The 23680-nt window shown below is 39.6% G+C and overlaps 1 protein-coding gene across 1 annotated transcript in view; it reads left to right on the forward strand.

Annotated features, from left to right (window-relative positions):
• The window catches only part of DCHS2 (dachsous cadherin-related 2), a 242762-nt gene that overhangs the window by 139060 nt on the left and 80022 nt on the right, over positions 1-23680 (forward strand). Inside the window, exons 4-7 of the mRNA XM_023252753.2 lie at positions 12996-13232; positions 14543-15559; positions 18263-18450; positions 19745-19844. Coding sequence (XP_023108521.2) covers positions 12996-13232; positions 14543-15559; positions 18263-18450; positions 19745-19844 — 1542 coding nt within the window. The remainder of the gene's footprint in view (positions 1-12995; positions 13233-14542; positions 15560-18262; positions 18451-19744; positions 19845-23680) is intronic.

Raw genomic sequence — 23680 nt, forward strand, 5'->3', positions numbered from 1 at the left:
GTTTTCCTCTTCTGCATCTGTTTTTTGGTTGTAACCTATAAAAAGTTGGACTTTCTTGCTTTTGCCATTAGGTCTGTCTTTACAGAAGCCACCAGTTTAAATACAGGGTCAAGGGATTGCTTCTATCAATATATATTTGTAGAATGAATGAATAAATGGAAGGAATGAATAAATCCTGATTACATATTCTTAAGAAACTTCAAGGGAGCGTCATTGATAACACAGGGCAAAACTTTGCTTAAAATCCTCGTTCCCCATCACAGTGTGGTAGGTAATGCTGTGGCCTCCAATCCAAATTCTTTCCAATCTCTCTGTGCTAGCTAGCACTTTTCTAGATGTATATGCTAACTATACTAAATATATTTGCATTTATGTGTAGTTATATATAGCGTTACATACTTATATAGATGGCTAGCTGTATAGTTTTATATTATATGAGAAAGAGTTGGAAAATTGATGAGCTAATTTCTACATTGTCACCTCTTCCTGAATCACTCTAAAAATCTCTCTTAGACATCCATTCATTTGCTCATGGTTGATGCTTCCTCTATCAGACATGCTATTTTATAAGCTTCCACGCTTTGTGCTATAGGCTCATGTTTTTCTGAAGACAAGAGGTTTTCCATTGATCTGTTTGTACCACAACCAAGACTCATGCTTTAAAAATAGAGCTCTTTGACTTTCTGTGTTCATCTGGTAAGAAAAATGTTTTGGAGAAAACTGGAAGGGGATGTGGTGATGTCATGGCTGTTTTCTCTTGTGGGTTTATCTTCCTGTTCTGTTTCTGGTTTTCTAAGTTTGTTGTTGGTTCAAAGCACATTTTTGTAAAACGTGCTTCGGCACCAGGAGAGAGATAGGGAGCTGAGCCTTCATTTCTCTTACTCTCCGTTAGCTGGGTTCCTTTGATGTGGGCACGAGTCAGACCACACTGTTTTGAGTTTTAAAAGAAGGAAACACAAGAGCCATATTTATTAATAGCTCTTTTTATGTCTTTAATCCCATTTAATGAATTGTATGTAGATTTTTTTTCCTACATTGTTTGAAGTGTTCTCTTTAGTAGCATGAAAAGAGTAGTGCTTTAGCTTTTGTGTTTGTCCTGTTTATTTAGTAACCTTACACTGAAGCAAACGTTACTGCTAATCCAGATTATTTTAAGGTGTCAGACTGAAAACATTTGTGTTGCTCGTTTACAGCAGTCCAGCGGCCTCTTTGCTAGGGTTACCTTCGGTTAAATTCTTCAGGTTTACCTCTTTTTATAGAAGCAAGTCAATGATGTAAAGAAAAGTCAGTTAAAGTTCTAAAGAGTGTAGCTCATCTATCTGTTCAAGGCAGAAAATGGAAGTAAGTTCATCCTCCCAAGACATATTTATCCACAGGGTGCCTGGGTGGCTCCCTTGGTTAAACTTCCGGCTCTTGGTTTTGGCTCAGCTCATGATCTCACGGTTCATGAGTTCAAGCCTGGTATCAGGCTCTGTGGTGACAGTGTGAGGCCTTCTTGGGATTCTCTCTCTCTCTCTCTCTCTCTCTCTCTCTCTCTCTCTCTCTCTCTGCCCCTCCCCCACCTGCATGTGCCAGAATTTTCTCTTTCTCTCAAAATAAGTAAACATTTCCAAAAAAAAAAAAATTAAAAAAAAAGACATATTTATTCAATACCTATTATGTGCCAGGCACTGTTTTAAGTATTTGGGATACATTGGTGAGTGAGAGAGAGAAAAATTCTTGTTCTCATAGAGCTTACAACAAAAGCTTATGTTGCCCTGCCTATTGTCTGTTCTATGTTTAGTTGTGGTGTATACAAAATCCTAGTTTAGCATTACAGAAGAACAAGTAATTAAAAGGGTAACTGAGAGACTGAAACTGCCACACAAAGGCAGCCATGTCTCTGTGTTTGGTTGCAATCTTTTGTTTGTACAGGGTGTGTGGATTTTAATATAGACTGTAAGTAATGTAACACAGACTCTGTTTTTCTTTATTTCAAGGGCAAATCTTTTTCTAATGTGAGTGTTAGGCTCACATTTCATATCATGTAATGATTCTCATAATTCTTCATGATTGCCACTTTCCTACATTTAGAACATTCTGATGTGTAGCTAATAAATGAAAACCACATCTCATTTCACAAGGGATGTGAACCTACCCATGCTAAAAAAAAAAAATGACTTCCTTTTATTTGCAAGACAGAGACTAAAATTAATCACGAACACCAAATCAGTGTGTGTTTCTTTTGTAGGAAACAAAAGCACATTGGAGAGTTTTCCTATTAATTTTTCTAGTATAAGATCACAGACTGGTTGGGGATGGAAGAGACTTTCTGATTCAGCTCCCTTATTTATTTAGCAGAGGAAGAAATTGAGGCTGAAAGGGATTCAGTGACTTGCCCGAGGATACACAGTTGGTATATGGCAGAATTGGATGTAAACCCTCTCTTGGACCCATCATCGGTTCCCGTTTTGGTCTGTCTCAGATGATAACACCTTTTAATATCTTTTCCGTACATTGCCTATATGAGCCTTACATCAACTTACGGCATAAACAAAACACAGGCTTTTGCGCCCATCTGCAAATTAAGAGAATAAAGACCTTAAGAGTCTTAGCGACTTGCTGAGGGACATAGTCACAAACCTGACACTTGAATTTACTTCTCAGACTTACATTTCAAGGCTCTTTCCATTATTATGCCTTTTTCCCCCTTTTAAACTAAACTCAAAGCTAAGATAAATACAAGTTTCATTGTCTCAACTAAATAAGATAGAAATATGATCTCTCGCTGTGACTTCTTGTATAAGTCTGTTGGAAATGCCAAATTACCTCTTGATTTATTTGCTCTTGTCGACTGAATACATAGAATTCCGTGACATCTTCTAAAATGGGTACGTTTTCCTTAAAAATCCTTGTATTGTCGATATGAGACAAAATTTTCAGTCCGTTCCATGCCTTTCAGCCACTACAACTTAGTAACCCCAGGGTGTGTGAAATAAATAGTATAATGTCACCTATTCACTGAATAAGTTTCTATATTCTCACAAAGTGAATATAGGGAAGACATCATAAATACTAATGACCAATAAGAAATTGGTATTGACATCCCATAGTTCTTGGTTTGTCTCTGTTTTTGGGAAAACTACACTTGCAGACTCCATGCTTGGTAATGGTCATGATTTTGTGCTTGTTTTTGTTTTTAGCTATCTCATACCTTACAAGTTTAGCAATGACCCCCCAGCTTATTTTCTAACTACGAATGACCACCTTGGTTGAGGATCTCATCTTTTTCAGGAGATTGGGTAATGACAGTCAGTATTGCTTCATTAGCAGAATTATATGTATATTAGATTTTAATTAAGAGAGGACCTTTGTCTTTAAGTTCTTTAATTAGTCTATCAATGAAAATATTTCATCCCAACACTTTCCTCTATTTAAATAAGAAGTGACAAGGTAAAGAACATAGACAAACATTATTGCACATTATAATTGGTAAGTACAAAAAATCCAAGCACTGGATAATTTAAGCATAAAATAACCAGTGCTCATTAATATCCAGTAAATGAATCAATGTCTGGTTTTTTAAAATTTTTTTAAAAGTTTCTTTATTTTTGAGAGACAGAGACACAGATAGAGTGCAAGCTGGGGAGGGCAGAGAGAGAGGGAGACACAGAATCTGAAGCAGGCTCTAGGCTCTGAGCTGTCAGCACAGAGCTTAATGCAGGGCTCGAACCCACAAATTGTGGGAGCATGACCTGAGCCGAAGTCAGACGCTCGACAGACTGAGCCACCCAGACGCCCCTCAATGTCTATTTTTTTAAGGTTAAAGTTTGTCTCCTGCACTGCTGGTTAATAATAATTTGCAAGTGTCATGAAAAAAGAGAGCTAAGTAATTCCTGTACTTTAAAATATGAAAATACAATGCCATAAATTCTAAGCTGAAAATATAGGCAAAAAGAGACATTCATTTTATTGACCATTTTGTTATTTATTACATATATATGCATATTTATAAGTAATATATGTTATAGAGCTGTATATAATTAATTTTTGGCCCTCCCTTTTAATAGACACCTCCATTTAATTACAATTGTTGGATTCAAGGGGTGCCAGGTGGCTCAGTCAATTAAGCATCTGACTTTGGCTAGGTCATGATGTTGGGGTTCATGAGTTTGAGCCCCGCATCGGGCTCGCTGCTGTCAGTGAGGGGGCCTGATTCAGATGTTCTTCCCCGCCCCCCGCCCCTCCCCTGTGCGTATTGCACTCTCTCTCTCAAAAATAAATAATATAAAAAAATAATAAAAAATAAAACATGAAATTGTTGGATTCATGTAAATGGGTTTTCTTGAGCCTCTTTATATTCAAGTGCTAAAAAAAAGTGAATGTTTTGAAACATTCAGCATGTAGAAGGACAAACTTGATCCTAATACTTCCCTCTTCTAAGTGGTCAGCATGAGTTCAAAGAAACTCACTAGCTTCTTCCTGGTCTTTAATACGAATTGCTTCACTACGCAAGATTGGCTTTGAAAGTAAAAATAAATAGTAACTGCTCAAAAGAGGCCTAATGAAATTCATACGTAGAGACATGAACGAGACTTTGTTCAAATATAAAGACATATTTGGTCATTTTACTCCCCTGCCTTAAATATTCTAGTGACTTTCCATGGCGCTTTGGCTGAAGGCCAGATCTTTGTTATGGTCTGCCGGGGCTTTCATGATCTGCTCTGCTTTCCGCTGTGGCCTCAGCTCCAATAACTCTTTTCATCTCTGTGCTTGTTCCTTATATCAACTACCACTTCTCCTCCTCCTCCTCCTCTTATCATCAGACTTACACGAAGCAAGCTCATTCTACTGATGCATCAAGCCGAGTGCCAGTTCAACTATCAGGCTGTAGTAGAAACCATAACATCATCGGAACTGAACACTGGAGGCTTCATGTCCAGCCTGACTTTTCTGTCGGGACAGACCGTGGAAAAAACAAAATCGTATCTTAAAAAGTTTATAACTGGGCACTGATTTTTAAAGAAGAGAATGAGAGGGGCGCCTGGGTGGCTCAGTTGGTGAAGCCTCCGACTTTGGCTCAGGTCGTGATCTCGCGGTTCGTGAGTTCGAGCCCCGCGTCGGACTCTGTGCTGACAGCTCAGAGCCTGGAGCCTGTTTCGGATTCTGTGTCTCCCTCTCTCTCTGCCCCTCCCCTTCTCGTTCTCTTTCTGTCTCTCAAAAAAAAAAAAATGAATAAACATTAAAACTGTTTTTAAAAAAATAAGTAAACACTAAAAAAATAGAGCATGAAATAATCTTAATGTTTAGGGGTACCAGGGTTTAAATAACCTGATGGATCTTTCCCATAATAAAGCTACCCTTGCCAGCAGAACAAAAATATGACAGCTTGCTGACTTAACAGCACTGTGCTTTCCTCTGCTTTTCATTGAGAGTGAAATGAAAAGTCTGAAAAAAAAAAAATAGGAAAGTCTATTTGCTAATAGTATCTCTTCCTTTCTGTGGCCTGGACCTGGATGTGTACCTATTATTTGCCTCTCTTTTTTCTGCTTTTCCTGGACTCATCAGCTACCCTTTGGGTTATCATATTTTTGAAAAAACACTTTCACACTTCAGGGACAATCAAGTTTACAGGCCCTATAGTCCCATCATCCCTTTATGGTAATTTAGCATTAGCCTCCATGCAATCAAAACGTTAAGGGCAAACTCCATGTGTCGATCACAGTAATGACTGTAAAGAGTGTAGGCCCTCAGAAGAAAGCTCTGGAAAATCTAGAGTATTCCAGAAAGGGATTAAGGACCATAGAACTTGAGATGAATCTCACAGGACAGCTCACATTTGGTCAAGCAAGAGGGAAGAATGAATAGTGATTCAGGAGAAGCAAACAATATACATGAAGACATTAAGATGGGAATTAGTAAACATTTGCAGCCAGAAATTAAAATGTAGGTTTGGGGGGCACCTGGGTGGCTCAGTCGGTTGAGCATCTGACTTCAGCTCAGGTCATGATCTCACGGTCTGTGAGTTCGAGCCCCGTGTCGGGCTCTATGCTGACAGCTCGGAGCCTGGAGCCTGCTTTGGATTCTGTGTCTCCCTCTCTCTCTGCCCCTCCCCCGCTCATGCTCTGTCTCTCTCTCTGTCAAAAATAAATAAAACATTAAAAATTAAAAAAAAAATAAAAATAAAATGTAGGTTTGGACTGAGATATATATAGAGATACAGATATAGTAAATTCCCCATTGAGTGAGGATACTAGACTTAATGTAAGATTTATAAAGGAGATCTCTGGAAACAAATTTTATTATTCTGAACTTCGCTCACATCATCAAAGGTAATAAAGGTGGATAGAGAGTTGATAGTTTGCAGAGAGCTGCTCTTGACTTGTGAGTTCTCCTCCGGTGAGATGCCTACACCTTACTGACCACTTAGAGAACTTAGTATGTGTTCCTTCAGTTTGGTGCTAGCAGACTGAAGTCAGACTCTCACATCAGAAATCTAAAGAGAGAGTGTCTAACAATGGAATAAAGAAGAGGTTTCCAGGGTACCTGGGTGGCTCAGTCAGTTAAGCATCCACCTTTGGCTCAGGTCATGATCTCACAGTTCATGAGTTCGAGCCCCTCATCAGGCTCTGTGCTGAACGCTCAGAGCCTGGAGCCCGCTACGGATTCTGTGTCTCCCTCTCTCTCTGCACCTCCCCCATGCACACGCTCTCTCTCTCTCTCTCAAAAATAAACTTTAAAAAATTTTTAAAAAATACAAGAAGAGGTTTCCGAATGGAGACAAACTCTAGGAGTTTATAGGGGCAAAGAGTACTTAATGGTCTCTCCTGGATGTGGGTCATTTGTGAGGGAGAGAGCCGACAACCTGGGTGTAGAATCATTTCAGATGCTGCCCAGAAAGGGCCAGCAGGAGAAGTTTTGAACATTTCTAGCTTTGTAGGCATCAAAGAAGCAAGCAGTAAAGTGACCTGTCTAAAGAGAGATGTGCTCACCTCGGTTAAGGCAGCTTCAGATTGGAGGTTTGAAGCTTTCTCCAAAAAACAGTGACAGCATCCGTAAGAGAAAGTGGCTTTTAAACAGCCGCCCGGCCAAAGAGTGCCACCCCAATAGTGCCTGTCAAGTCAGAATGTTCCTGCTCCTCTCTCCTTCCCTCTTTTCCCCTTCCTTCCATCCTAGATGGTCAGGAACTCACACTGTTAGCAAGATGAGGGAGAAGAGCTAGATGGGGAAATTACTTCTGACTTGCAGCCTGTGTCCTGCCTGAAATTTGAATCCAGTTTTGAGTTTTGATTATTAATGGACCTTCATATTCAAATTATTAAATTGAGACGGTTTTGTGACTTAAACTAACAAAGAATAAAATACCTAGGAATAAACTTAACCAAGGAGGTAAAAAGACTTGTACTCTAAAAATGGTTGGATACTAATGAAGGAAACTGAAGATGACACAAACAAATGGAAAGGTATTCCATGCTCATGGATTGGAAGAATTAATATTGTCAAATGTCCGTAGTACCCAAAGCAACCTGTAGATTTGATGCAATTCCTGTCAAGACCCCAACAGCATTTTTCACAAAACTAGAACAAATAATTTACTACAATTTGTATGGAACAAAAGAAAGAATTTTAACGGGTTGACAGTGACTGTGGAAATTATAGGAGCCTCCTTAATTTTCACTTAGATGCAGGGGAAGAACAGTGAGTCACACGAAATAAATTTGAATAGGAGAAAAAAAGTGGCTCTCTGATTGCACCCCATGAGCTGTTTTCATCGCCATACTTGTTACATATTTATGGCAGTAGGAGATCATCATGTCTGGAGAGATGGGCTACAGAATGACAGAAAGCTACACTGAGTGAGGTCACTTATGAAGCACTTTAAAAGCATGACGGAGAAGTTCAAACTTGATTTGTGTAGGGAATAAGGAATGACACGAGGATTTTGAGCCTTAGCACGCCATGGTGGTATTTAAGGAAAATTACCCTGGGAGTGGTATGCTAAGTGGACTTGATTCCTGTTGAGAGGTCTTCTGGCTTGTAGACAGTTGCCTCCTCTCATTATTCTAACATGTTGGAGAGAGAGTGAGTTCTCTCCAGTCCTATAAGATCAGGCTCCACCCCTATGACCTGATTTAACCTTAATTACTACTCCAAATGCAGTCATATTGGGGATTAGGGCTTCAACATATGAATATTTAGGGGACACAAGTCCATAGCACATATGCTCACTAAAGCCATAGGAATGTAAGGGGCACCTGAGTGGCTCAGTTGGTTGAGCGACCGACTTCGGCTCGGGTCACGATCTCGCAGTTTGTGGGTTCGAGCCCCACGTCGCGCTCTGTGCTGACAGCTCAGAGCCTTGAGTCAGCTTCAGATTCTGTGTCTCCCTCTCTCTCTCTCTGTCCCTCCTCTACTCATACTCTGTCTCTTTCTCTCAAAAGTAAATAATAAAAAAAAATTAAAAAATAAAAACTATAGGAAGGTAAGAAGCAGGTAATGAGTTGTGCCATAGTCTCAACCCATAGAAGATATTCTCTCTTTATAGTTGTTCAGATCCTTCCATTTTTCCAGCATGCATATTTTTCTCTGTGCGTGTGTGTGTGGGGGGGTACGGTACATATAAAGTATGTGTTAGTGTTTATGATTATATTTTACATATTCTGTAATCTAAACATTCTCAGTTAGCAGTACTTCATGGATTTTTCACAGTGGAGAATATTTTAAAAATATTTATGCAGTACGATTTTTTTTAACACCGTGAATTGATACTATAGATTGATTTTTACAATTTTTTTCCATATAAAATGTAGCATGTAAAATCCTTCTACATGAAAACATGTATATATATGTTTTAGAGGCTACACTAATATTCTATTGTATTAATATACACATTGTATTGAACCATTCTTTCCTTATGCTGTCTCTTTAAGGGTGAGGATTCAGTTTCCTCTCACCCTCCCAGCTCTCCCAGAGCCTGCTGATTTTTTTAAAATTCCAAGTTTTCAGTCTCAGTTGTAAGAATGCAAACTTGGGCTCCTCTGGTTTTCAAAGCCAAATGTTACGGGGATTGTCCTCCCCATGTGGGTTCCCCCATGTGGGGGTCTCTTTTCTTTCCCTACTCCTTACAGGCACTGTCCTGTCCTGAAGACAGCCCCTGAGTCCAGTTACTTCTAGACCCTGTCTCAGCCCTTCCTATCCTCTTCGATGTGGCCCCCTCCCTCCATTTAGTTGTAGAGCTTGTTCTCCCAGGCTTTAGGTCATTTTCTGGGTTATTTACACCGCACCGATGTGAGCGTTATCTAGTTGTATCCATGGGACAAGGTGAGCCTAGGGTCCTCCTACTCTGCCATCCTCCCCAGAACCCCCATTCATTCTCTTCTTGATGGATAGTAAAGTCACTTGTGATATTGCAAAAGACATCCTCTCCATTTCTTTCTATGCACGTCTGTGAGCAGAGGGCAGGCTTCTAGGTTACTGAATATGAATGGTTTACAGATTGATACATAATGTCTAAGTGCTTTTGAACAGTGTACAATAAAACCACATCATTTATTATCCCTGAGTCTCATCACTTAAAAAGTTTGTAACAAACATTAGAGTAAAAACAAGAGGGAGTTGTTTTCCTTTCACATTTCTGTGTTTTTTTTTTTTAATTCAGTTTGAACATTATCATATTTACTCACGTGCCTTTCTTTCTTATTTAAACTATCTGTCCTGGGGCGCCTGGGTGGCTCAGCCAGTTAAGTGTCCAACTGCGGCTCTTGTCCCGATCTCGAGGTCCAGAAGTTCGAGCCCACATAGGGCTCTGAGCTGTTACGAGCCCACCATCAGGTACTGTGCTGATAGCTCAGAGCCTGGAGCCTGCTTTGGACTCTGTGTCTCCCTCTCCTTCTGTTTCCTCTGCTCATGCTCTCTCTCTCTCTCTCTCTCTCTCTCTCTCTCTCTCTCTCTCTCAAAAATAAACATTAAAAATAAAATAAACTATCTGTCCTTCTCTACTGCTGACCTCACTTTTGTTTTACTTGTATTTTTCCCCTTTGTTGCAGAACTCTTCATTTATTATTGGGATACTAAATCGTTGTTTCAAAATGCCTTTTGATTTTATTTATAAATCATCAAGTAGGGGCGCCTGGGTGGCGCAGTCAGTTAAGCGTCCGACTTCAGCCAGGTCACGATCTCGCGGTCCGGGAGTTCGAGCCCCGCGTTGGGCTCTGGACTGATGGCTCAGAGCCTGGAGCCTGTTTCCGATTCTGTGTCTCCCTCTCTCTCTGCCCCTCCCCCGTTCATGCTCTGTCTCTCTCTGTCCCAAAAATAAATAAACGTTGAAAAAAAATTTAAATAAATCATCAAGTAAATTAATGAACTCATGACTGAATAAGAAAGATTTAAAAATGCTAATTAAAATACGCATTAAATTTATGATAAGCATGTGTACAAGGCCACTGTAGGATCATAGAAGGTAGATCTCAAGCAAAATGGAGGGTATATGAAAGTCAGCTGCACCAGGTGAGACTTGAGCTGTGCTTTAAAATGTGACTGGAAGTCAGAAAAGATGAAGAGATTGTTCTAGGAGGAGGATGCAGTAATCTAAATGGAAAAGAGCAAGGTCTGTCCTGGAAATTATAGGTATTTCACTGTGCTTAGGGCAAAAGTACTGTACAGAGAGTGGTGAGATGGGCTACCGAGGTGAAAAGGGTTCATTTACCAGCAACTTGGTTTATTTAGATAAGGCACTTGAACTTCACCCTGAAAACCTGGGGAGGCACCGACATGTCTAGACTTGGATTTTAGGAAGACTGTACTAATACAAGTATGAAAAATGGTTCAGAAGGAGTCATCTGGATCAGGAGGACCAAGTATAGTTGAGGCAGATGTTAATCCTTTAATTGTCATAATCATCTAGAGTGCACAATGAAGCCTTCAAAAATTTCTCTGTAATCGGAATTGAGTCAACTGTGGAAGAATATATACCCAGGGAACAAGGATGATTGGGGGCTTAGAGAGACTTTGTTTTCTTCTGTAGACAGACACTTCTGTATTATTTGAGCTTTTATTTTTTAACCAACCATATATTTTCATAATAATTTTTAAAGCTCATCAGTAACAGATGGGAAGAATCTGACTTAGAAATATATGTGGTAAGTATTGAGTGCTTTGGTGGAGTCAGCATGAACCTAATTTTAATATGGCTGCTATAGCTGGTGTAAGAATACTTGGTTACATTAATATTTTATAAGTATTCTAATAAGGAGTGTTTATACTCTTTTTTGTAATATACTGTATCTGCAACTATGTGTTCACCAATCAACTTGGAGCATGTTCAGGAGAAATGAACCAACCATGAGTGAAAGGACTTAAAATCATGTTAGGTAAGGAACTGTTATGGAAAATGGGGAAGTTGTCAGGAAAGATATTTGACTTTGGTTATTGATGATGTGCTCTGTTAAAGAGATACAAAACATATTAAACTTCTAGTACAAATAAAAACAAGAAATTGGAGTTGTAAGAGGACAGATTTTGACTTAAAAAAGAAAGAAACTCGGGGCACCTGGGTGGCTCAGTCGGTTAAGCGTCCGACTTCAGCTGAGCTGACTGTTGGTTTTGCCTCCTGTCGTGCTCTCACGGTTCTTGGGATTGAGCCCGATGTCAGGCTCCATGCTGATGGTGAGGAATTTGCTTGGGATTCTCTCTCTCCCTCTCTCTCTGTCCCTCCCCCACTTGCACTCATTCTCTCTCAAAATAAATAAACACACATTAAAAAATTTTAAAAACCTAACATGTTTATTTCTGAAGCTGGTTATATCCATTTTCATGTTTTCAAACTAGCATGCCAAAGGGTGGTGTTAATAATATTAAATAATTGGTTTTCTCAGCATTACTGGATCCTTCCCCAACTTACCCATTCACAGGTTCTCCTCTCGCACACACTATTTACATAAGCCCAACTTGCCACTCCTGTCCCTACGGTTTTAGCACTTATTTAAGTTTTCTTACCCATAGCTATCAACATTCTATCTTCTCACCAGCAAAGATAGAATAAAGCCAATTGAACAAGAGAGCTTCCCTACACTAGTTGAGGTCACATATCAAATACTTCAGGAGGTGAAATTTTAGTTTCATTCTGTAGAGTTAGGATCCTGAAGCCCGGGCAGATTGTGATCATTTTACAGTCCTGCATTAGCTGAGATTACATTGGATTATGGGGTCATACTCGACTATCCCATCATCCTGAGCTGGTGATATGATTGTAAGTCCTAACAAAGGTGACACAGTTTCTGTTTACTGGTGAATGTTGTAGGGATGTCTAATGTTTAAGCTCTAGGAAAATATTGCTTACCTGACAGAATTTGGACATCATTTTGCAAATATGCTCAAGTTCTTGTATTGGAAGATAGAGCTATTAGGGTTCTCTAGAGAAAAAGAACCAGTAGGAGAGATAGATAGATAGATAGATAGATAGATAGATATAAAGAGACTTGTTACAAGGAACTAGCTCATATAATTATAGAGGCAAATAAGTCCCCAGATCTGCAAGTGGGTTGGTAAACTGGAGACCCAGGAGAACCGATGATGTAGTTCCAGTCTGACGACTGGCTGTCTCAAGACTTAGAAAGAGCTGAGGTTTCAATATAATTCTGAAGGCAGCAAAACAAAACAAAACAAAACAAAGCAAAACAAAGCAAAACAGTCTCAGCTCAAAGGGAGTCAGGCATGAGGAATCGCCCTTACTCAGGGAAGTGTCAGCCTTTCTGTTGTATTTAGGCCTTCAACTGGCTGGACAAGGCCATCCACATCAGGGAGGGCAACCTGCTGGAATTGGTCTACCCATTTAAACATTAATCTCCTCCAAAACGCCATCACAGAAATATGCAGCATAATGTTTGACCAGATGTTTGGGCACCCCATGGCCCAGTCAAGTTGACATAAAATTAACTATCACAGTAGAGTTAGCAGATTGGCTCATCAGTATTTATTTCATGTTCCCTGTTTTTCAATTCTTCCCTTCCCCTACCCAGGAATTATTTACTTAACATCAACTCTTAGTCATTTGGAATCCACTACACTTCTGTTGATGGTCTGTGCTCGAGACGGTGGCGGGCTCACATCTGTCATTAATGCTGACATCACCATGCACGTTCTTCAGACAATGCTGGCACCTGCTGAATTTGAAAGGCCTAAGTATACTTTCTCAGTTTACGAAGATGTACTTGAAGACAGTCCTGTGGGAACAGTGAAAGCAAAAGAGTCCTTGAGTAAGTACTTCTTATGCCCTGTTAAAATCCATTATTGGAATCATTGCTTGGGTTTTCTTAGGCTGTGCAATCTTGAATGAATCTTTTCCTCCCTCCATGCAAGAAGAATGGAGACCACACAATCTGTGACTCGCTCTTTGTTCTTTCAACATCATTTCTATCCTACAATTTTTCCTAATCAAAAAGGTAATAAATACTCTTAGAAGTTTAAAACAATACAGAATGATTATAACATAGAAAGCGTGTATCTATAACCCACTCCTCCAAATAGACACATGTGCGCTCGTGTGCGCACACACACACACACACACACACACACTTTTAAAATTTTTAATGAAAATACGTCCTACTACAGTTTTTGTTTTACAGTTATCCTTTCCTCCCCACTTTATAGATGGAGGACAGTTTTCCAAGTAACTGGACATCATTCTGTTTGTTTGTTTTTTTTATTTTTTTTTAAACATTTTTATTTATTTTTGAGACAGAGAGAGACAGAGCATGAATGGGGGAGGGGCAGAGAGAGAAGGAGACACAGAATCGGAAGCAGGCTCCAGGCTCCGAGCCATCAGCCCAGAGCCCGACGCGGGGCTCGAACTCACGGACCGTGAGATCGTGACCTGAGCTGAAGGCGGACGCTCAACCGACTGAGCCACCCAGGCGCCCCCATTCTGTTTTAATTAAAAAAAAGATTGCATAGTCCTTTCACTTAGATATAAACATGTTTTGCTATTAATTTGAATGATTTACAATCATTTTTTGCTAGTCCTTGCAATATTCATGCAAATGTCCATGTATGACTTATAGAGGTTTCTCTGCAGGGTAGATTCCTGAAGTGAATTGCCTGTCTAAAGATCTTGTCCTGCTTACAGTCCATTTCTTGTCTGTCCTCTTTCCCTTCCCTTACTGTTTTTTGGGGGTTATTTGCCATTCCTAGGTAGATATAGAGAAGCATCAAGCATAAACTTAACCTGTCTTCCCCAAATATGTAAAATAGGCATCTAAATTATTTTCTGAACATCTTTCTCTTTTGCTTAATGCAAAACTACTGAAAGGCAGAGAGTGAAACCTGGGGCTTGCTCCTTGTCCATTGGACATTACCTTTGTCCACTAATACATCTTAACCATGTATCTACTTTCCAGGAGACGTTGGGGAGCTGAGGAAGAGGTAAGACATTGCATAGTGTTTTCTGTGGATGTAGTGTAGATTAATGCTTTCAGTTTTCAGTATTTCCAGTAGGTGCATTCTTTTGGCATATGGTGATTGTTTTCTCTTTCTCTGCCCCCACACTCCCCACCTTTTTTTTCCCCAGATTCCTCAGAGCCAGTTTCTTACAGAATCTCCTCTGGTGATCTGGACAGAAAGTTCTCTATTCACCCGTGGCTGGGTGTCATTCGAACCCAGAAGCCTCTGGATCACGAAACCCAGCCCGTGGTTGTGCTCACGGTGCAGGCGCAGCTCGGCGGCTCCCCTGCTTACGGCAGTACAGAGGTCAACATAACTGTAATCGATGTCAATGACAACCATCCAGTATTTCCCAAAGCCTCTGATGAGGTTAAAATATCCCAGACCACACTGCCTGGCACAGCCTTGTACCTTGCCCGTGCACAAGACAAGGACAGTGGGCAGAATGGATTCATCCGATACACCATTGCAAGCCAGAATCCAAGCATCTTTTCCATTGACTCGGGGCTTGGTGTGGTGTACCTCAATGAGAGTCTGGGAAGTGGGACGCCCCAGAAGTGCACACTAACTCTCATGGCCCAGGACCTGGGCGTTCCTCCTCAGGCATCCCTGTTAGTGCTGACAGTTGTGATCGAAGAGCAAGAACAGAGCCCGTCTTTGACTTTTGCAAACTTGGTCTATCAAGTGGAGGTTAGTGAGTCTGTCTCACTGATGACCCAAATACTGCAAATACACGCCTACCCACTTGGGCCACAGGGCGCAAGCTTGCGGCTCCTGTACTCGCTGGAACCCAGCGCGGACTCTGCTGTGTTTGGCATCCGCCCTCACACAGGTTGGATTTATTTGCGGCGACAGCTTGACTATGAATCCACACAGACATATAATTTTAGAGTGTTTGCCTGGATCCCGGAGGACAGATTGTCGCAAAATGTGAGCACTTCAGTAATTGTTCATGTCCTGGATGAGAATGACAATTCCCCTACCTTCTTGCATGATGTGTTGTTTTTGAAAGTCGAGGAGAGCCCTGTTCCCCAAGGGGTAATAGGCAAAATTACAGCAATTGACAGAGACTCGGGAAAGAATGGACAGCTGTCATATTTCCTTTTGTCTGATGGAAAATTCTTCAAGATGAATCCTAACACAGGTAGCATTTTGTAGCTTCCACTTACTCCTTTAAAGTTGAAATTAACAAAACTCAAATCTTTTAGTTATAACGTTAGTACAAACATGCAGTGAAAGTTAGTTTTTAGTAGGTAACTTACTCAGTTAGAATGTTGTGATTTTAAAATGAAGTCAAAATTGAATAGAATTTCACCTGTAATGATTCATTCTTCTCTTCCCTCACACCGACATATTGCCAATATACGGTTCTTATTCTGAATTAGAGGTATGGTCAGAATTGGACTGAATGAATCCTTGTGCAAAGTCTGATTTTACCCCCGACCATTCTTTTTCACTTGTAGATTTTTTAAGATGCCAAATAGTTTATAAAAGATAAGTGTCATCAATGTAAAACTAGAAAATAATCCATCAGGTAAGATTTCAAAATCACTCTATTGGTGTATTTCCCCATTTGCATTCTGGTAAGGGAACCATGGTGAAAGGGCAGATATTTCCACTGGGTATTTTCCCAAGTCTTCATTATGAAGTTAAATGTAAAAATGCTATTATATTTTTAAATTTGTATTTCAGAAATTTACAAGGATTTTATTTCATTCTGCAACCACCTACAAATGAAATACGTTGATATTGCAATCATATAGCTGAGGAAACTGCGACTCAGATAGGTCAAACAACATGCCCAAGGTTGTGGAGCTAGAAAGAAATAGAGAAGGCCTTCACTTCATACAACTCCAGGAGATACGGTTATGTTGTAGCCTTTGTAACTGGTACCCCCTGCCCTGTAGTGGGACAGAATTTGAATTCACTTCTGATTAACTTCAAGCCTTTATGAAGTGCCTGTTATGTGAATTAGGAACAGGTGCCCCTTCCTCCAGCAGATGGAGCTTTACACCAGGGCACATGACTTGCCAGGGAGGCTGCAAACTGGGTTTCAGCTCTCATTCACTCCCAAGCTGGGACGCCCTCTGCAGGGCACAAAGTGCCTAGCTATACAGGGTGACCTGCTTGCTTTTACTTCCCTCCGGTAGACAGTTTTGTAGGTCTTCTATTTCACCTGTGTTTTTTTTTTTCACTTGGTATTTAAAAAATAAATTAAAATATACAGTTGGCTCCCCCATGATTTTCTCTCTCCTGCGATTATCCAGCACCCAGATTCAGAAAGACCAGGTGTCCTTTCCTCGAACTGATATATGGCTTTTAAGCAAGTAGTTTAACCTCAGAGCTCAGTTTCCTCACCATGACTAGAAGGGATAATTCCTGCTGTGCTTCGTTGTCCTGCTCTGAAGGGAAGAGAGCTAAAGTCAGTGAAGGGACTTGGAAGACTACCTTCTGTATTCCCGTTCACCAGGGATGAGTGCAGTGTGGCAACATAGGAGTTGAGACCACCCTTCAGAGCATGGTGGGCGTGGCTGCCCCCCCACCCTGGTGCTCTGAGCGGTCTCTGTGGTGATCTGGACTGGCTCCCATGGAAGCCCAGCCTGCCTTGGCATTTCCTGTGTGCAGCACCACGCTGGACTCCACAGTCTTTTTCACCACTGCCCTCCAGACTGCTACTTGTCAATCGGAGTTGGTTCGTCAAACAAAAATGTGCTTGCCATTCAGGGTGTAGGGTTTTCAGAGGAGAAGTACAGTTTGGAACTCTCAAAATGCAGTTGCTGTGTATGTGATTTTTGTCAAAAATCTTGTAAACACTACATAAATGTAGTTTATGCGGTAAACACTGGGTTTCGGCTCAACAGTTCGGCACCTTACCCAAACAGGAATTTTCCTTTCTGTTCCTAATTTCACTTTTTGTTTTGTTTTACACACTGTCATGTCATTTGGATGAAGAGGGCAAAAGTAACAGGAAGTCGCTTCGTATTGACTTTCTCACAAATAGATATTTCCATAAGGAGTGAGGAAGTTAATGGCGGTGGAGCCCTGAAGCAGGAGCTGGGCTTTGGGGAGAGAATATGTGGCCTCCAATGCCCCCGGCAGCAGGTGGAGGTAGCTGCGATTTTCTGCCCGAGTCTCCAAGGCTAAAGTCTCTGAGGTGGAGAAACTGAGACCAAAAACCCAGAACTTGTAATGTCAGAGCTGCTTTTCATGATTTTATAAAGCAGTATGAAGAATGATATGCTGGGGGCGCCTGGGTGGCTCAGTCGGTTAAGTGCCGACTTCAGCTCAGGGCATGATCTCATGGCTCATGAGTTTGAGCCCCGTGTCGGGCCCTGTGCTGACGGCTCAGAGACCGGAGCCTGCTTCGGATTCTGTGTCTCCCTCTTTCTCTGCCCCACTCCTGCTCATGCTCTATTTCAAAAATGAATAAACATTAAAAATAAATTATAAATAGATAAATAATTTAAAAAGGATATGCTGAAAAAAAATAAAATAAATAAAATAAAAAGGATATGCTGTAATTTTAAATCTTCTAAATTATTACAAAATTCACACGGAGTACTTCATCATTTATTTTTATGAATGCATTTTTCTTTTAGTTCAAATGGTCAATGGTAGATAGTTTGAAATACAAAGAGGGACAAATTTAAAGTGGTATTTTCAGGAGAAACTTCAGGAAATTTAACAGTGGAGTCAAACTACTAATATACATCATCTTGGAAACTGTGCATTTACTCTGAGTTCTCTATCTGGTTTTCCTTTCTGTGAGTTAGCTTGGATGTGGTTCATAATGGCAAGATTGTAGTACGTGGTGACAGCCTCTTTTGTTCTACTCCATATTCCTTAGGCGAATTGATCAGTTGGGTGGCATTGGACCATGAGCATCAGGTACACCATCAGGTGATTGTCCTGGTGACCGACCATGGCTCCCCACCACGAAACGCCAGCATGGTGGTTTATGTCTCAGTTACTGACATCAACGACAACAGGCCATATTTCCCACAGTGTCTCCCTGGAAAGGAATTGCACGTCAAGGTTTGTAGAGTGAAGTAACCTTGCAATGAATTTGTAATGTTCTTAGTCATTTGTTTTGAGCACCATCTTGTGGTCAAATGTGTGAATTTATCACATCAGCCTTGGTGTGGCAATGCATACATTTCCAGAAGATCGAGAAATTATTCACATGTCAAAACAAAAAACAAAAAAAAACCCCATAAATTAAAAAAAAAAAGATTGTATGTGCTATTTGAGATCACCCATCTAGTGTAATGATAATGCAGTTTTGCCCATTGCGCCCAAACATAATGGTGCCCCATTGTCAGTAATGCTCGAGTGTGGATTGTTTTTCCAGTAACTTGCATGCATCTCTTTGTGCAGAGTTCCTTTTGGGTGATTCGTACCCATCTCTAAGCTGATTAGTTAAATATAGGGGAACAATTTGTAGCTCTAAAGTAGACGTGCAATCAGAGATTATAAAATTTGATCTTTGGTAGCACATGCAGAAATTTCTCATTATGTCTATATTTATTTCATCTTTTTCATCTCCACGTTTTCTATGGTTTATAGTACACATAGTAAGTTAGAGTATTTGTTTATGTACATAATTAATAAATATATGTTGGAGGTACTTTACTTTTTTAAATGAATGAATAAAAAGCTTGGAAGCTATACTCCAAGACAACCGGACACTCAAACTGTGTTCAGATATGCATATTGAACAACTCAAAAAAGGTACCGAGACAGTTAATAGCTTTAAAATCATCCTCCAAAGCTGTATTTAAGGAAAATTCTACCAAAGCAAAGCGTTCTTATAGTATCATTTTGATTTTAATTATATCATTAAAATATCCCATGGCAGGGTAGCAGGACTCTTCACTTGGAGTTCAACTCCACGTGTACATTTCAAAATCCTCTGAAAAGTTCCTGTTAACTAATGAGGTATGTTACCTGTATTAGGTGTGTTCCCTGAAATAAAGGTTTATATCAATCTCTAGCATATTTGGGGAATGAGAAGATGCTAGAATTCTTAAAATATGTCCAAAATCCAAAGTCATTTAGTCAATTTTATTTTTTTCCCTCAAAATTAGTTCAAATGCTGCAAATAGTCGGTCCAAATTGAGTGATAGACTTAAATTTATAGTGCTGTTTCTTTTCATAGATTTGCATTTATGTAAAAATTATTTATATAATTTATGTGGTAGACATTTGAGTTATATGTGGATTTTAAAATAGTTTTCAAAATGCTTAGTAGTAATGTGTTCTTTCACTTAAAGATTCATATTTCTTTCTAAACTTTGACTAATTTTTAAGCCGTTTGTTTTAATGACAGGTTCTGGAAGGTCAGCCAGTAAATATGTTGGTGACAACTGTGTTTGCAAAGGATTTTGACGAAGGAAACAATGCAGAAGTCGTATATTCAGTATCTCCAGGTAAAAGTCACCCTTCATAAAAGAATTAAGAGCTTTTAGAATGTTCTCTTTTGTCTACCAACTATCTACCTTCTTCTGGGAAAATGGTTAATGATGAAAATAACACCAGGTACAAACAAAATAAATTTGTTATTATCTAGAATCACCTTTATTTTAAAAAATAACTGTGCTTGCTTTGGCAGCACATATACTAAATTGGGGCCCCCGGGTGGTTCAGTTGGTTAAGCATCCTACTTCGGCTCAGGTCATGTGATCTCACGGTTTGTGAGTTCGAGCCCCACGTCAGGCTCTGTGCTGACAGCTCAGAGCCTGGAGCCTGCTTTGGATTCTGTGTCTCCTTCTCTCTCTGCCCCTCCCCTGCTTGCACTCTGTCTCTCTGTCTCTCTCTCTCTCTCTCTCAAAAATAAACATTAGAAAAATTCAAAATAACTTAAAAATGTAATGTAAAATCATAGTGGTTTTTGTGTGTCTCAAATAGAAACCAACCAACCATCCACCTTAATGAATATTTTTCAGTAATCTGAAATGCAAATCAACTTTTATTGAAAATAAAGTATTTAGCGAATCAAAATTGTATTAAGTATAAAGAAATATGATTATGAGTACCAAGAAGCTATGAATCTTTATGAAGACTAAATATTCTTAAGGTCAAAGTAAGCCATACCTGGAAAAGGTCACATGCATTCATATATATATGTGTGTGTATGTTGGAACTTCATATTTATGTTTTTGTTTTAGAACGTACAAGTCTCAGATTAGTTCCAGTGACAAGCTTTAGTTGGCATTGCATTTTACACTCTTTTCAAAAGATATTTGTTGCTTTGTCATGTTTGTGACAAACATAAGAAGGCAAGAGATAACATTACCTATTATGCAGATAATGTCCACATGGAAAACCCAAAAGATCCTGCAGCCAAACCATTGGAATGAATAAGATAAAAAACTTCTGGGAACTATGTCAATATACAAAAACCACTAACATTTAAAAAAAAGAAGCACATTTTCAAAGATCTCACTCACTGTAACAAAGAAAACCATAGGATATTGGGGCAGATTTACTGTGAAGTAATGGAGTTGAAGTTTCAGGGCCTTCACCTGAAGGGCTCTTCTGGGATGGGAGCAGGGGGCAGTGAACAATTTATATTTGTAATATGGTCTTACTTTTCTTAAAGAGAGTCCCTTACATAATAGGTTTCAAAATCCCCCAAATCAGGATCATCCTGATAGGAGCAGAGGGAGGAAAATTTCAATGAAAGACATTCAAGACCTTTAAAGTAGAAAATAACAAAATATTTTTTAAATGTTTATTTATTTCTGAGACAGAGCATGAGTGGGGGAGAGGCAGAGAGAGAGGGAGACACAGAATCCAAAGCAGGCTCCAGGCTCTGAGCCTGACGTGGGGCTCGAACTCACAAACCATGAGATCACGACCTGAGCCAAAGTCGGTCGCTCAACAGACTGAGCCACCCAGGCGCCCCAGAAAATAACAAAATATCAATGAAAGATCTTAAAGAAGAATGAAATGAAAGGAGTATCATGTTCATGCTTGGGAAAGTTCAAGATCCTAAGGACGATGTGATGGATTGTTGAGTGATAATGAGCCTGTTGCATATACACACACACACACACACGGACATACACAGAAAAATTAATATATTAAGCTCTAATCCTGCTCTAATACCATTATTTAGAAGGAAATAAAACCATGTGATATATTACTCATGATATATGGACTAGAAACATAAACCACTACTTTTAGAAAAGGGTCTAGTTACAGAGAAGGAGGGGAATGTGATCTGGAAGTATACCCAGATCCTCCGCTGTAGTGTTACTCTGTCATTTATTAAAAACTTCTGAAGAAATTTTGCGAATTGACGCATTTGGAAATGTTTACATGGATGCTCAGCATATAGTTCCGAATGTTTGAAATATAGATTATTTTTAAACCTTAGCTTCTAGAATGATACTTGAGGCATAGCAATATAAAAAAATGATGGTATATATTATGTTATTCATACCTTTGCTTGTACTTCATCCAACTGCTAAATAGAGGAAACTATAAAATATAAGAAAAATAACAAGATAAAAATAAATATAATACAAATAAAGACATGTATAACATTCATGAAAATTTCCTACAGTATTCTTGTTAAGAATTAAATAAATGGATCAAAGCATAGAAATCACAAAGAAATAGATGTTACATAAATTCCTGCTCTACCCTCCAACTTTCTTTTTTTTTTTAATGTTTATTCATTTTTGAGAGACAGACGGACAGAGTGTGAACAGGGGAGGGGCAGAGAGAGGAGACACAGAACTCCAAGCAGGCGTCAGGCTCCACGCTGTCAGCATAGAGCCCAACGTGGGGTTTGAACTCACAAACCGTGAGATCATGACCCGAGCCAAAGTTGGATGTTCAACCAACTGAGCCACCCAGGCACCCTCCAACTTTCTTAAGAGCAGGAATTCTTTTTTATTTGTCTTTATATCTTCTATAACTGGTAAAGTATCCTTGAAGAAACAGCTGGCTCCAGGTCTCGGACAGGAAACTATAAGATGAGTCTGTGCCATTTTGTCCTACCAGCTACAGGAAGCCTACTACAGATTACTAGGATCATATTACAAAAATTCAGGAATCAACTTTAAGAGGATCCCACTCTTCAAAGAAGGGACAGTTTGAACATCAGTAAGAATAATAATGGCAATAGATTGAAACCCTGCCAATGTGTTTAATTCATGCTTAATGATTCTTAAAACAGAAACTAAACAAACTTTTCGTTGTCATAGTTGGAGCCCTAGATGATGTTAGTGAGCCAATCCATTATTCTGAGAACTGTTAAAACAAGTTTAGCATCAACTATTTATTCTGACTTTCCTGGGATGAACTGTCCCATTGGATGACCAATATGTAGATGAAAGTTTCTCTTTATTACTATATTCCAGCTAATAAATGAAGAATGGATGATAGACTCAAAATATTGTACTTTGCAACACTGAATGTATCTTTAGTGAATGTATCTTTAGCTGTGCATCAGTGGGGGCCAACATCAAAAAAGGAGGCCATCAGACATGTGCTTTTGAAGGAAAATGCAAAATGGCACTTTATAAAGTAAACTTGCCCCCCCAAAACTGAACCTGAATCTGATTCACTTTCTAGAACTACCTTCCCATTTAAGGAACAGATAACAGAGGAACATATTAAGCCACATGTTACAGATGAGAAACAGTGAAATCCAGATCATGATAAACTTCAGGATACATGATCCATTTCTTGACCAAATGAGTTGCAAGAACAAAATGAAGAGCTGGATAACAAAAGTGCACAGATTGAAGAGCGATGCAAATAGAGACTCTGTTGAACCTGAGCTGAGCTAACCAAAAAAAGAAAAGAAAAGATAGTTATGAGACCATGGAAATTTAAAACTCGCTTTACATTTGATGAGATTAAGGGATAATTACTAATTAAAAAACTTTTTTTAATGTTTATTTTTGAGAGAGAGAGAGAAAAAGAGAGAGACAGAGCATGAGCCGGGGGAGGGCAGAGACAGAGAGGGAGACCCAGAACCTGAAACAGGCTGCAGGCTCTGAGTTGTCAGCACAGAGCCTGACATGAGGCTCGAACTCGGGAACCAGGAACGGTGAGATCATGACCCGAGCTGAAGTCGGATGCTCAACCGACTGAGCCACCCAGATGCCCTGCTAATTATTAATTTTTAATAGAATAATGAAGTCCTGTGACTATATTAAAAATGTTCCTTTTTTAAAGTTTTTTTTTTAAAGTTTATTTGTTTGAGAGAGACAGAGACAGCATGAGTAGGGGAGGAGGAGGAGAGAGA

Source organism: Felis catus, chromosome B1, assembly GCF_018350175.1.
Source record: "Felis catus isolate Fca126 chromosome B1, F.catus_Fca126_mat1.0, whole genome shotgun sequence".
Lineage (NCBI taxonomy): Eukaryota > Metazoa > Chordata > Mammalia > Carnivora > Felidae > Felis > Felis catus.